At 48.6% G+C, this 15,425-nt stretch overlaps 1 protein-coding gene across 1 annotated transcript in view; it reads right to left on the reverse strand.

The window, feature by feature from the left end:
* The window catches only part of LOC101957444 (melanoma inhibitory activity protein 2-like), a 41,612-nt gene extending 26,408 nt beyond the window's left edge, over positions 1 to 15,204 (reverse strand). The window contains 3 exon segments of the mRNA XM_078024685.1: positions 12,094 to 12,339; positions 14,117 to 14,358; positions 14,972 to 15,204. Of these exon segments, the coding sequence (XP_077880811.1) occupies positions 12,094 to 12,339; positions 14,117 to 14,358; positions 14,972 to 15,204 (721 nt within the window).
* Positions 15,205 to 15,425: the final 221 nt, after the last annotated feature.

Raw genomic sequence — 15,425 nt, forward strand, 5'->3', positions numbered from 1 at the left:
TAAGCCACATAAAACTAAAAGAAAGTAAAGCCCTCTCTCTCACTCTGCACAAAACTCAATTGAAAATGGATCAAAACTTAGGCACTAGAACAGAGACCCTGCACCTAATAAAAGAAAAAGTAAGCCCAAATCTTCACTATGTCAGCCTAAGATCTGACCTCCTTAAGGAGAATCCTACATTCCAAAAAGTAAATTCAAGAATCAATAAACAAGACAGACTCAAACTAAAAAGCATCTTCTCAACAAAGGAAACAACCAATAATGTGAAAAGAGAGCCTACCAAATGGGAGAAAATTTTCACCACATGCACCTCAGAACATTAATCTCTATGATTTATGCAGAACAGGAAAAAAATTAACACCAAAAAAACAAATAACCAAATCAATAAATGGGCTAAGAAATTGAAGAGACACTTCACAGAAGAAGCAACAAACACATGAAAAAATGTTCAACCTTTAACCATTAAAGGAAAGCAAATCAAAACTACTCCAAAATTTCATCTCACCCCAGTCACAAACATGATTATCAAGAATACAATGATCAAGTAACAATATGTTGGCAAGGATGTGGGGAAAGGGTGCATGCACACATTGCTTGTGGGACTGCAAATTGGGGCAAACATTCTGGAAAGCAGTATGGAGATACCTCAGAAAACGTGGAATGGAACCAACATCTGACATAGCTATCCCTTTCCTCATTTTATACCCAAAGGACTTAAAATCAGCATATTACAAAGACACAGCCACATTATGTTTACAGCAGCTCAACTCATAACAGCTAAACTATGGAGCTAACCTAGGTGCCTTTTCAACAGATAAATGAATAAAGAAAATGTGGTGTGTATGATTTTATATATATATATATACATGTATACACATACACACACAAAAAAACCAATTTTACAGACATATATATGATGGAATACAACTCAGCCTTAAAGAAGAATGAAATTATGTCATTTGCTGGGAAATGGATGGAGCTTATCATGCTTATAAGTGATAAGCCAATCCCAAAAAAACAAAGATTGAAAGTTTTCCCTGATATGCTTATGATAATCACAGTAAGGGGGTGGGGTAGGGAAGAATAGAGTTGCTTTAGATTGCATCGAGGAGTGAATAGAGTGAAGGGGTATAGTGGGTAGAATGAATCATACATTATTTTCCAAAGTACATATACAAATACATGACTGGTGTGATGCTACATCCTGCACAACCAGAAGCATGAGAAATCATACTAAATTTATGTATGATATGTCAAAGTGCATTCTATTGTCATGTAGAATTAGAACAAAATTTTTATAAGTAGATTAAAAAAAACATACCAATTTGCTGAAAAAAAATATGACTACAATATCTGCCCATAAATGAATCCACCTAGAGACAATCACGCTAACTGAAGCTAAGCCAGTTTTCCAAAAACAAAGGACAAATATTTTCACTGCTATGTGGAAGCTAACCCACAACAGGAGGAGTGATGGGAACAGAAGTGCAGTAGATTAGACAATGGGGAATGGAGGGAAAGGAGGGGGCATAAGCAAAGGAAAGTTAGTGGAAAGACTCTAACGCAGCTTTCCCGTGTATATACATGGAAACAACACAGTGAATCCCACCACCATGTACATCCTAAGAATGCAACTCAAAGAGATAAGGTATAATTATACAAATATGGACTGTATAAAAATGAATTTTATGGACCAGGGTTTTGGCTCAGTGGTAGAACAATTGCCTAGCATGTGTGAGGCACTGGGTTTAATTCTCAGTAGTGCATGTAAATAAAATAAAATAAACGGTCCATTAATAACTTTAAAAATTAAAAAAAACGGATTTTATAACTAAAGCAACCAATAAATGAAAATTAATGAAATGAAACATTTCCTAGGTTCCTTTAAACATTTCTATAGCACTGAAATCAACTTCAAATGAATGGAAAGAAAAAGGGTTTTTAAGAGTGGGTTTAGTCTCTCCCACTTTTCTGCCAAATGATGACACAACTATTGGGACAGACTTTTCCTGCTTCTGACCTCCAGAACTGTGGGGAATAATTTCTATTCTTTATGAATCTCATAATTTTCACTACTAGAAACTAAAATTAACAAATTTCAATATTTAGATGCTAATTATCTAACATATAACAATGCCTTTGAAACCGGAGTTCTAGGATGAATCTCCATGGCTTCTGCAGGTAGGGGATCTGCGTGCCTGGGAGAGGTGGCTTCTGGACCAGAGAGGAGTGCTAGCTCCTCATGGCGGGCCATTCCATCCAGCATTGCAGCAGACCCGAGCAGATCCTCAATTATTTCTTCTCCTTTTGGCAGTCTCTTCGGTCAAAGAATCATCTCTGGAAACCGAAGCAGGCTGGAATGTCAGTAGAACGCCAGCAAAACTCCTGCAGAACTGGGGGCAAAACTCCAGTGAAACTCCGGCAGAACTCCAGAAACTCCAGCGAACTCGAGTACACTCCACTGCAGCAACCTACATGGCCTTAGAAGCTTCTCTTCCTCAGAACAGCCTCCAAAGGGTTTATATAGCACTTGGTCCAATGCTATTGGTCCAAACTTATGCTAATTAGGACTTGAAAGAAGTACCAATGCTATTGCCCCAAAGTTATGATAATTGGGTTGGACACATACAAATGCCATCGGTCAGTTTCTTTTTAATATTCATAGTAGATTCATTCATAAAAGCAGCCCCGAATTCACATGCTAACAATGAATGAATGGGCTGGGAAGCAGCTCAGTGGCAAAGCAGCAAAGCACTTGCCTCTCATTCCCAAAGCCATGGGTTCAATCCCCATTCCAAAAAGAAAAAGGAAAAACAAATTACAGATACATGAACGCCAGCAAAAAGGAAATAAACTTTATCAATACATAAATCCTTATTCAAAAACATACCTGCTCTGCATTCTGCAGGATCTCTTGTGATTGCTTATCCTTTAACCCTTCAAAGCAATTTTTCCCAAAAGTTTAGAGTCATGGACCATGTCTTCATTATCTCTCTTCTGCACCTATGCCAGAGGTGACATGGATGTGTGGGATGCAATCCTGCTAAGGATCAAGATCTCATAGATCCTCAAGGGGCCAGCTTGGGAAGCATTGCTGGTGATATCACATAATAACTACTTGTTAAAATTCAAATTCATGCATGAAAAAATGATATAGGACCAATAGATTGTATGATTAAAGGTCAACAAGAAGCAAATAGGGCTGAGGTTGTGACTCAGTGATAGAACTCTAGTCTCCCACATGTGAGGCACTGGCTTTGACTCTCAGTACCACCTAAATTAATAAAATAAAGGTCCAGAGATACCCACCTGAGCTCAGGCCCTTCCCAGATGCACTGGAGCTGTGGCCCAGTGTAGCCTGGTTTCATCCCTCCACCAGTGGGATGGTCAGGCCCAGTCCAGGACCGCTTCCACTCATCTGTAGACACCAGCCAGAGCTCATGTACAGTTCAGATCTGCCCCCACTTACCTGGACTGGGAGGCCAGACACAGGGTAGGCCCACGTCCATCACTCAACCAGGAGAACTGTACCAAGCTCAGGTCTGGCCCAGGACCACTTCCGCACACTGGCAGACACCCATTGGAACTCAGGCTCTGCCCAGATCAGCCTCAAGAACCTGCATGGAGCCTGAGAAAGGGTAGGTATGGGACTATCCCAACACTGGCTGACCCGCCCCAGAGCTGAGACTTGGGCCAGGACTTCCTCTGCCCACCAGCAGACCAGTGCGGGAACTCAGATCCAGTCCAGGGTCACCCAAAGGACCTGCGCAGGAGATGGGGCCCAGGGTAGCCTGAGTCCATCCAGTCATCATGAGACTCCTGCCAGAGTTCAGATTCTGCCCAGAACTGCCTCCTCCCTCCAGCAGCTCCCTCCAGAGCTCAGGTTTTGACCAGGACAAACTGCCCACCAACAGACACTCGCTGGTGGCCAATCCTGGCCCATTTCAACCATAACGATCTGAGTGGTAGCTGAAGCCCAGAGTAGGCCCTGGTCCTTCTTGCCACCAGCAGACCCCCCACCCCTGTATCTCAGGCTCCCACCAGATAAGCCTTGCAGATGTGTACAGGAGCCCCAGAAGAGGGTAGTCCTGGGAACATATGGCCAACACTACACCACAACCTGAGCTCAGTCTCGGCCCAGGACTGATGGCTCCACAAGCAGAAGCCTGCCAGAGCTTATACAAGGCCCAGATCAGCCTCAGTACCCTGCATGGGCCAGGCAAGGGGAGGCCCTGTTCTATCCAGCCACCTGCAGAACCCCGCCAGAGCTCCAGCTCTGCCCAGATCCAACTCGAAGACCTGGCAGGAAGAAACCCCAGTCCAGGGTAGCCCATGTCTTTCCAGTCATCAAGAGACTGGCATCTGAATTCAGGCCCTGCCCATGACTGACTCTACCCACTGACAGACAATTGCAGAATGTCAGCCCCAGCCCAAATCAGCCTCACTGACAGGTATGGGAGCCTGGTCCAAGGTAGGCCTGGGACCAACTGCCACAAGCAGGCCCTGAGCAGAGCTCAGGCCAGAAACAGGGCAGTCTCCGCCCAAAGCCCGACCCATGCCCGAGCTCATTTGCAGCCCTAACTGCCTCACTGATTCCCTCAGGAGTTCTGACAGGGGTAGATCCTGTTCCCTCCTGCCAACATCCACCCTCTGCTGGATCTCAGGATCCAACCAGGTAAGCCTTGCAGATGTGCACAGGAGCCCAGGAAGACAGTTGCCCTGGGAACATATGGCCACCACCAGACCACCACCTGAGCTCAGGCTTGGCCCAGGACTGACTCTGCCCACAGGCAAACCCTGCCAAAGCTCATACAAGGCCAAGATCAGTCTCACTACCCTGTGCTGGAGACCAGGCAAGGGGAAGCCTGGGTCCATCCCGCTGCCTGCAGAACCCTACCTGAGTTCCAGCTCTGCCCAGATTCTACTCGACTACCTGGCAGGAGACAGAGCCCAAGCCCAAGGTACCCCCAGTCCATTCAGTCATCTTCAGACTGGCACCCGAGTTCAGGCTCTGCCCAGGAATGACTCCACCCACTGTCAGACAGTCACCTAAGTTCAGCCCCAGTGCAGATCAACCTAGCTGACAAGGGTGGGAGCTTGGTCCAAGATAGGAGTGGGACCAACTGCCACAAGGCCCCAAGCAGAGTTTAGGCCAGACAGAGGACGCCCTCTACCCACAGGCTGACCCATGCTGGAGCTCATCCATGGCCAAGATCAGCCTCACTGACCTACTCGGGAGCCTTGGCAACAGGAGGCCCTATTCCATCCTGCCATCTGCTGAACCCCACCAGAGTTCAGGCTCTGCCCAGATCCAACTCGATGACTTGGCAGGAAACAAAGCCTGAGACCAGGGTAGCCCAAATCCCATCCAATCACCTTCAGACTGGCACCTGAGCTCAGGCTCCACCCAGAAATGACTCCACCCACTGTCAGACAGCCACCCAAATTCAGCCCCAGTGCAGATTAGCCTAGCTGAGAGGAGTGGAAGCCTGGCCCAAGAGAGTCCTGGACCAACTGCCACAAGCAGGCCCCAAGCAGAGCTCAGGCTAGACACAGAACTGCCCTCCCCTACAGGCAGAGCTCAAACAATGCCAAGATTCGCCTCACTGACCTGCTTGGGAGCCCAGGCAAGGGGAGGCCTGGTTCTATCACGCCACCTGCAGAACCCCACCAGAGTTCCAGCTCTGCCCAGATCTAACTCCATGACCTGGCAGGAGACGAAGCCAGAGCCCAGGGTAGCCCAAGTCCATCCAGTCACTTTGAGATTGGCACCAGAGCTCAGGCTCTTCCCATGACTGACTCTGCCCACTGACAGACAGTCACTGAATTTCAGCCTGAGTCCAAATCATCCTTGCTGACAGAAGCAGGAGCCTGGTTTAAGGTAGGCCTGGGACCAACAGCCACAAGCAGGCCCCTAGTAGAGCTCAGGCCACACACGGTATCGCCTCCTCCCATGAGCAGACACTTCTGGAGCTCAGGCTCTTCTCAGATCAACCTAGTCCACCTGCATATGAACCCGGGCATGGGTAGGCACAGTTACATCCCGCCAGTGTCTGACCACCACTGGAGCTTAGACTCGGCCCAATACCAACTCTATCTATGGTCAGATGCCCATCAGAGCTCAGGCCTGAACAAGGACTGCTTCTAATCACTTGCTGACATCTGCTGGAGTTCAGGCTCATCCTAGATTATTGTAATACTCCTGTGGGAGTCCAGATACAGGGGAGGCCTGAGTTCATCCCACAACTGCTAGATAGCTTCTGGAGCTTAGGCTTGGCTCAAGATTGCCTTGCTGATCTGCATGGGAACCCTGGAAAGGGTAGAACTGGTTCCATTCCACCTCCTGCACACCTCCACTGGAGCTCAAGCTCTGCCCAAGAGCTGGGCTCCAGGGAAGGCCTTGGTTCTACCTGCCACCACCTGACCTTTGTGGTTCTTAGGCTCGGTCCAGGACTGTCTCCACTCATCCCCAGATATCTTTGGGAGCTCAGGATTGCCTCAGATCTGCCAGGATGACCTGCAGTGGAAGCCTGGGCACAAGATAGTCACAGGTCCATTCTGCCACCAGCCAGCCACTGTGGGAGCTTATGCCCAGATCCGATCCTCCTTTACTGAACTCTCCTGATCCAATGCTCAGGGTAAGCCCAGGACCATCTTGCTACTGGCTGACCTCTTCTGGAGCTCGAGCTCTGCACAGATCAGCCTATTCCACCTGTGCAGGAGTCCTTACCTTGGGTAGGTGTGAGTCCATCAAGCCACCAGCAGACAATCACCAGATTTGAGGCTCAACCTAGGACTGCCTAAGTCCACTGGGAGATACTCCTGGAACTCAAGCAGGGACCAGGACTGTATGCATCCATCAGCAGACTCTCAATGGACTCAGATCCTCCTTGCAGATCTGCATGGCTGCCTCCATCCTAATTAGATATGGGTCCATCCCACCAGGGGAAATACCCCAGGAGCTCATGAATAAATAAATAGTCAAAACAATAAATAAAGGAAGGAAGGAAGGAAGGAAGGAAGGAAGGCTCAGAATATGGCTCAAGTGGTAGCATGCTCTGCTGGCATGTGTGAAGCACTGGGTTTGATCCTCAGCACCACATAAAAATAAAACAAAGATACTGTGTCCATCTAAAAACTAAAAAAAAAAAATAATAAATATTTTTTAAAACAAGAAAGAAAGAAAAAACAAAGCTTATTCATATTCTTGATTTTATTCACATCTACTTTCAGTAGGACTTCATAGATTGAGTCTATTCTTCAATGCAAGGGACTTACTTAAATTACCTAAGCCTGATTTGGGTGACCCAAATGTTATCCATGTAAAAATAAAACATGATTGTAAAATGTTGAAAATTTCTTCCCTGACTTTCACCAATATCAATCATATTCACCAGAATACCATATCAGAAAAATTTTATTTCATGTCTGAAATTTGGAAAGAGAACCAGAATTCCCAAGCTGGCAAGGGCTCTCTACATGAGGCAAAACTGTTGCCAGTTAGTCGAAAACAATATTTTGGTGACGTTCCTTTAGGTTTCTGAACAGCTCACCAGAACTTAATCACATATCGAGCTCATACAAATCAATAAGAAGAAACAAACAGCTGACATATCAAAAAAAGATGATATACCAAAAATTGAGATGACTTTCCACATCACAGTTTAGTAATCCAAAGAAAACATAAAGTGCATGTGTATTTTTGCCTATCAAATACAAAGAATAAAGGGAGTGAGAAAACTGAATGTCAACAGTGTTGGAAAATGGAATTGTACGTGTTACAGTTGTACATGTTCATGATATGAGACAATAAACATGTCAAGCTCTGCAATGCAAAATTTCCATAACTCTTCTGCAGAGAAGTTTCAGAAGATATGCCAAAATTTAAAGTGCATGCCTACCTTTATCCCAAGAATTTCAATTTAAATAAGTCATTCATTTTTACTGTCCAAATTTTTAAATTTTGCCCTGAAGTGGTCCATTGTAATCATTTTACATGCATATAAAAATATATTTTTACTAAATTTCTTTTGATGGGGGAGTGGGGGGAAATGTATTTGGACACAATGCCTTTATTGTATTTATTTATTTTCATGTGGTACTGCAGATCAAACCCAGGGCCTCTCCTATGCTAGCTGAGCACTCTACCACTGAGCTACAACTCCATCCCCTCTAGTGTTTTATTTCTTAAAAATACTTTTACATATCGGATACATATTCCTATATGATTATATCTCAGACACATTTTTTTTTAGTAAGTTACCACTTGGGCTGGGACTGTAGCTCAGCCAAAGCATATTTGCCTGGCATGTCCAAGCCCCTGTGTTCCTTTCTCAGCAACATTTATAAATAAATAAAATAAAGATCTATCAACAACTGAGAAAAAAACAGGAAAAAAGAATATAGATGGAGCTTTTTTAAAAAAGTGAACACAGCTACAGTTGTTCATGTTCATGATATGAGACAATTAACATGTTAACTCTTTAAAAAGGAGTATGGTTCTATGGAACCAAAGAGAATCCCAATATTATACAGCCATCACCATTATATGTTATATGTCCATCCCCAAGACTTTCCTACTCACAAATTCAACCCGTCCTCATTAAATACTCTCTTGCCACTTTTCCCTGTACCTCATCCCATTAAGCACCGTTCTTCCTGTCTGTATGAATTTGATTATTTCAAAGATTTATTTTAACACCACCAAAGTACAAAGGCAATGTGTGCTAGTATATGTGTATACATGTCCTTACACACACACACCTCCATATGCATACAAAACATGCATTAGTAACCAACTTTCCCTTCTTGCTTTCCACATTGTGGTTTAGAAATCCTCCTCTACCCTAGGTAAGGACTCTTTTGCAGGTGGAAGAGGCTGATCAAGGCAGAGCCTAAGCTCCAGCAGAGGTCAGCTAGTGGTGGGTTGGACCCAGTGAAAGGAAAGTGACCACAATTCTGCCAGCAACCAAGAGATCTTTATTGCAGCTGTGCAACAGAGGAGAAAAGAGAGAAAAAGAAACAGGGGGCCTGGCAGGGAAGGTTTTTATACCCCTTCTGCTGTGCTGCCTAAATCTGACAGAGTCTCTGGGTTTGCAAGCTGCCTTGAGCAGTGGGGCGAAGCGTTCAGCCTTGAGTGGGGGCTTGTGCGTTTGGGCTTGAAGCAAACAGATGATACAGGTCACCATGCAGCTAACTTTGTTTGGCATGTCCTGCAGAAAACTTATTCAGCCTGTCCTGCACCTAAAACTCAGGCTTACCCTAAGAACGGCTCATGTGCAGTTCAACAGGGCAGATCAGGCAGATCAGGGGTCTGCGAGTGGCGGGATGGAACTTGGCTTGCCCTTGCTCAGGCTCCTTAGCAGCTGGCCTTGGCTATCAAGAAGGAGCCTCAGCTCTGGAAGATGTTCCCTTGGGAAGAGGTGATCCTGGGTCTGGCCTGAGCTCTGGTGGGGGTCAGCCTGTGGTGGGATGGAGCCAGGCAGCCTACCTTGGGCCAGGATCCCACGCCTGTCAGAGAGGCTGACCTGGGCTGGGGCTGAACTCTGGCAGGTGTCTTCCAGTAGGTGGAGTCAGTGCTGGGCAGAGACTGAGCTCTGGAGGGCCACTGACAGTGGGCGGAGTCATTCCTGGGCTTAGTTTGAGCTCCAGCAGGGGTCAGCCTGAGGCAGGATGGCCCTGTGACTACCCTCTGCCCAGGCTGCCGCCTCATGTCGTTGTGGGAGATCTGGGCCGATCCTGAACTCCCAAAGATGTTTGCTGATTAGTGGAAGCAGTCCTTGGCTAAACCCAAGGATCTATGGGGCGTCAGGTGATGGTGGGAAGAAACTGAGCCTTCCCTAGGGCATGGATCCTAGGCAGAGCTTGAGTTCCAGTGGAGGTCTGCAAGTGGCGGGATGGCCCTGGGCCTACCCTGGGCTTCAGGTCCTGCATAGGTCCTTGAAGAGCACCTGGATTGTGTATGAGCTCTGAATGTTGTCTACCTGTGGGCAGAGGCAATCCTGGGCAGATGCTAAGCTCCAGCCAGTGTATGGTGGTGGCGAGATGAACTCAGGCCCAAACTGAGCCAAGGCTCCCCTGCAAATCTGCATGGTGGATCTGGGCGGAACCTGAGCTCCTGCTAGGTTCTGTGGGTTGTGGGTAAAATCAGGGCTTACCCTGTGCTCCCGCTACTGCTCAGGTCATCGAAGCTGATCTGGGCCAGTAGTGAGCCCTCGTGGGTGTCTGTCTGTGGCCAGAGCAGATCATGGGCCATGCCTGAGTTCTGGCAGGAGTTTCAGTGGGCAGAGGCAGTCCTGAGCTCCAGTGGGGTTGGCAGATGTGCACAGGTTGTCTGGGCAGAACCTGAGCTCTAGTGGTGTTTCTCAAGAGGCTTTATGGATCCAGGGATACCCTGTCCCCTGGCTCCCGGGCGTGTCGGCAATGTAGATCTAGGTGGAACCTGAGATCTGCCTGGGGTCAGCTTGTGGAAGGATGGAACCTGGGTTCCCCTGGGTACCATCTCCTCTGCAGGTCAGTAAGGTGGACTTATGTGAGACCTATCGGCTATAATCTCCCTAGGAAAAAACAGGAGGAAAAAACCTTCATTGTCCAGTCTTCACTTTAGTCTTAGCAAGGATTTCTTTCTTTATCTTTCTTTCCTTCCTTCCTTCCTTCCTTCCTTCCTTCCTTCCTTCCTTCCTTCCTTCCTTCCTTCCTTCCTTCCTTCCTTCCTTTCTTTCTTTCTTTCTTTCTTTCTTTCTTGACACAACATCAATAGCACAGATAACAAAAGCAAGAATAGATAATGGACAATATCTGCCCATACTGCAGAAGGGGACAAATGTCAGGGCAGGAAACAACCTGCAGATGGGAGGAAAGAGTTGGAACGGTTAATTTCAAAATATATAAGAATGTTCTAGAGTTTAATCACAAAAATGTTACCAGTACAATGAAACTATAGGCTAAGAGCTGGGAGAGACATCTTTGGAAGGAGGCCTATCTTTTTATGAGTGCAAGCAACCCCCAGGAAAGGCATGGGTGTGAGCAGAGAAATGATGCCCAGTGGCTTTCCCCAGGGACCTGAGGTCTGATCCCCAGCCGGTGGGACTTTTATTACAATGATCAATTTCATGGTAAAATTTAAAATTTGCCACAATAATTATACATAAGTTATTTGAGTTGGAATTCTTGGGTTAAAGGAAAGTGGGCACTTCAAATTTTGGTATATATTTTAAAACTTCTCTGCAGAAGGGTTATGACAATTTTTCATTGCAATTATCAGAGCATGACAATTACATTTTCCAACACTTTCAACATTAGGTTTTCTCATTCTCTTTATTCTTTTTAAGTGATATGCACACACACAAATGTACTTTATGTATTCTTTGGATTATTATATTGACATGAAATGCCAGCTCAAGTGTATGGTATATTTTATAAACAGCCTACATTTGTCTTTTCCCATTTTTATTAGGCTGTTTCTTTCTTTTCCTTGAATTTTGGGAGCTTGGTATATGATTACTTTTGGTGAGCTGTTCAGAAACCCAAAGGAATGTCACCAAAATAGTGTTTTCTACCAACCGGCAACAGTTTTGCCTCATGTAGAGAGTCCTTTGCCAGCTTGGGAATTCTGGTTCTATTTCCAAATTTCAGATGTGAAATCAAATTTTTCAGATATGGTATTCTGGTGAATATGATTGAAATTGTTGAAAGTCAGGGAAAAATTTTTCAATATATTACAATCATGTTTTATTTTTACATGGATAACATTTGGGCCACCCAAATCAGGCTTAGGTAATATAAGTAAGTCCCTTGCATTGAAGAATAGAGTCAATCCATGAAGTCCTACTGAAAGTAAATGTGAATAAAATCAAGAATATGAATAATTACCCATACCTAATTAGGGTCTCAGCAGCCATGTAGATCCGAGAGGAGGATCTGACCAGATCTGAGCTCCATTGAGCATCTGCTGATGGATGCATACAGTCCTGGGCCCTTCCTGAGCTCCAGAAGTGTCTGCCAGTGGACTGAGGCAGTCCTGGGTTAAGCCTCAAATCTGGTGAGGGTCTGCTGGTGGCTTGATGGACTCAGGCCTACCCTAGGTAAGGATACCCACACAGTTGGAATAGGCTGATCTGGGCAGAGCTGGAGCTCCAGAAGAGGTCAGCCAGTAGCGGGATGATCCTGGGCTTTCCCTGAGCATCAGCTCGGGAGAATTTGGCCAGGTGGATAAGATCTGGGTATAAGCTTCCTCGCTGGTTGGCTGGTGGCAGAATGGACTTGTGGCTATCCTGTGCCTAGGCTTCCACCGGAGGTCATCCTGGCAGATCTGGGGCAATCCTGAGCTCTCAAAGGTGTCTGGCAATGAGCAGAGGCAGTCTTGAGCCTAGCTTAAGAACCACAGATACCAGGGCCTTCCCTGGGGCCCAGCTCCTGGGCAGAGCTTGAGCTCCAGTGGAGGTGTGCAGGTGGTGGGATGGAACCAGTCCTACCGTTTCCAGGGTTCCCATGAAAGTTGGCAAGGCAATCCTGAGCCAAGCCTAAGCTCCACCTGCTATCTCGCAGTGGTGGGATGAACTCAGGCCTACTACCCTGGAACTGGACTCCCACAGGTGTACTAGGATAATCTGGGCTGAGCCTGAGTTCCAGCAGGTGTCAGCAAGTGAGCAGAGGCAGTCCTGGCCGGGGCTTGAGCTCTGATGGGCATCTGACCATTGATAGAGGTGGTATTGGGATGAGTCTAAGCTCCAGCGGGAGTTGGACACTGGCAGGATGTAACTGTGCCTACCCATGCCAGGGCTCCCATGCAGGTAGACTAGGCTGTTCTGAGAAGAGCCTGAGCTCCAGAAGGTGTCTGCTTGTGGAGCAAGGCGGTACTGTGTGTACAGGCCCTTGAGGTGTGCCAGGGGCCTGCTTGTGGCAGTTGGTTCCAGGCCTACCTTGGGCCAGGCTCCCACACCTGTCAGCACTGGGCTAGGGCTGAACTTCAGTGACTGTCAGTGGGCGGAGTCAGTCATGGGCGGAGCCCGAGCTCTGGTGCCTGTCTCATGGTGACTGGATTGATTTGGGCTACCCTGGGCTCTGGCTTCATCTCCTGCCAGGTCATTGAGTTGGATCTGGGCAGAGCTGTAGCTCTGGTGGGGTTCTGCAGGTGGTGGGATGGAACCGGGCCTCTCCTTACCCGGGCTCCCGGGCAGGTCAGCGAGGAAAATCTGGGTCATTTATGAGTTCCGGAAGGGGTCTGTCTGTGGGTGGAGGCGGTCCTGGGCCAAGCCTGAGCTCCAGCAGGGGTCAGACAGTGGAGGAATAGAACATGCCAATCCTTTCCCGGGCTTTGGTCCAGGTGGTCCAGGTGGACCTAGGCTGGGACTGAGCTCTGAAGGGTGTCTTGTCTGTGGGCAGAGTCAGTCCTGGGCCAAGCCTGAGCTCGGGTGGAGATCTGGTGGTGGCCATATGTTCCCAGCGCTACCCTGTGCCAGGGCTCCTGTGCACATCTGCAAGGCTTATCTGAGATCCAGCAGGGGGTTGGCTGGTGGCAGGAGGGAATAGGACATACCCTTGTCGGGACTCCTGAGTGGATCAGCCAGGCAGATAGGGCCCGCAGATGAGCTTGGGCAGGGGTCGGCCTTTGGGTGGAGACTGCCCTGTTTCTGGCTTGAGCTCTGCTAGGGGCCTGCTTGTGGCAGTTGGTCCCAGGCCTACCTTGAGCCAGGCTCCTGAGCCTGACAGCAAGGCTGATCTGAACTGGGGCTGAACTTCAGTGACTCTCAGTGGGCGGAGTCAGTAATGGGAGGAGCCTGAGCTCTGGTGCCAGTCTCATGGTTACTGGATGGACTTGGGCTACCCTGGGCTTGGGCTTCATCTCATGCCAGATCATGGAGTTGGATCTAGGCAGAGCTGGAGCTATGGTGGGGTTCCGTAGATGGCTGGATGGAACCAGGCTTCCCCTTCCCGGGCCTCCCACGCAGGTCAGGGAGGCCAATCTTGGCCATGTTTGAGCTCTACCTGTGTGCGGAGGTGGTCCTGTGTCTGGCCTGAGCTCTGCTTGGGGCCTGCTTGTGGCAGTTGATCGCAGGCCTACCTTGGGCCAGGCTCCCTCACCTGTCAGCACTGCTGATCTAGGCTGGGGCTGAACTTCTGCAGCTGTCTGTCAGTGGGCAGAGTCCATCATGGGAGGAGCCTGAGTTTGGATGCCAGTCTCTTGATGACTGGAAGGACACGGGTACTCGGTTTTCGTCCTGCCATATCGTCGATTTGGATTTGGCCAGGGCTGGAGCTCTAGTGGGTTCTTCATGTGGCGGGATGGAAGAGGGCCTCCCCTTGCTCGTGCTCTCGCGCAGGTCAGAGAGGCCAATCTTGGTCGTGTTTGAGCTCTGCCTGTAGGGGAGGGCGGTCCTGTGTCTGGCCTGAGCTCTGCTGGGGCCTGCTTGTGGCAGTTGGTCCCAGGCCTACCTTGGGCCAGGATTCCACGCCTCTCAGCTAGACTAATCTGCACTGGGGCTGAAATTTGGTGGCTGCCTGACAGTGGGTGGAGTCATTTCTGGGCGGAGCCTGAGCTCCGGTGCCCATCTGAAGTGACTGGATGGACTTGGGCTACCCTGGTCTCTGTCTTTGTTTATGCCCAGCCTTCGAGTTCGATCTGGGCAGAGCCTGAGCTCTGGTGAGGTTCTGCAGGTGGCGGGATGGAATAGGCCCTGCTGTTGCCTGGGCTCCCGCGCAAGGCAGTGAGGCTGATTTTGGCCATGGATGAGCTCCAGCATGGGTCAGCCTGTGGGTAGAGGGGGTCCTCTGTCTGGCCTGAACTCTGCTTGTGGCCTGCTTGTGGCAGTTGGGCCCAGGCCTACCTTGGACCAGGCTCTCGCCCTTGTCAGCTAGGTTGATCTGCACTGGGGCTGAACTTAGGTGACTGTTTGACAGTGGGTGGAGTCATTCCTGGGCAGAGCTTGAACTCGGGTGCCAGTCTGAAGGTGACTGGATGAACTGGGGGTACCTTGGGCTTGGGCTCAGTCTCCTGCCAGGTAGTCGAGTAGAATCTGGGCAGAGCTGGAACTCAGGTGGGGTTCTGCAGGCAGCGGGATGGACCCAGGCTTCCCCTTGCCTGGGCTCTAGCACAGGGTAGTGGGACTGATCTGGGCCTTCTATGAGCTTTGGCAAGGTTTTGCCTGTGGGCGGATTCGGTCCTGGGCCAAGCCTGAGCTCAGGTGGTGGTCTGGTGGTGGCCATATGTTCTCAGGGTGACTGTCTTCCCTTGCTCCTGTGCACATCTGCAAGACTTACCTGGTTGGATCCTGAGATCCAGCAGAGTGTGGCTGTTGGCAGGAGGAAACAGGACATACCCTTTTCTGGACTCCTGAGTGGATCAGCAAGGCAGATAGGACCTGCACATGAGCTGGGGCAGGGGTCAGCCTTTGGGCGGAGACTGCCCTGTTTCTGGCCTGAGCTCT

Source organism: Ictidomys tridecemlineatus, chromosome 10 (assembly GCF_052094955.1).
Source record: "Ictidomys tridecemlineatus isolate mIctTri1 chromosome 10, mIctTri1.hap1, whole genome shotgun sequence".
NCBI classification, from domain to species: domain Eukaryota; kingdom Metazoa; phylum Chordata; class Mammalia; order Rodentia; family Sciuridae; genus Ictidomys; species Ictidomys tridecemlineatus.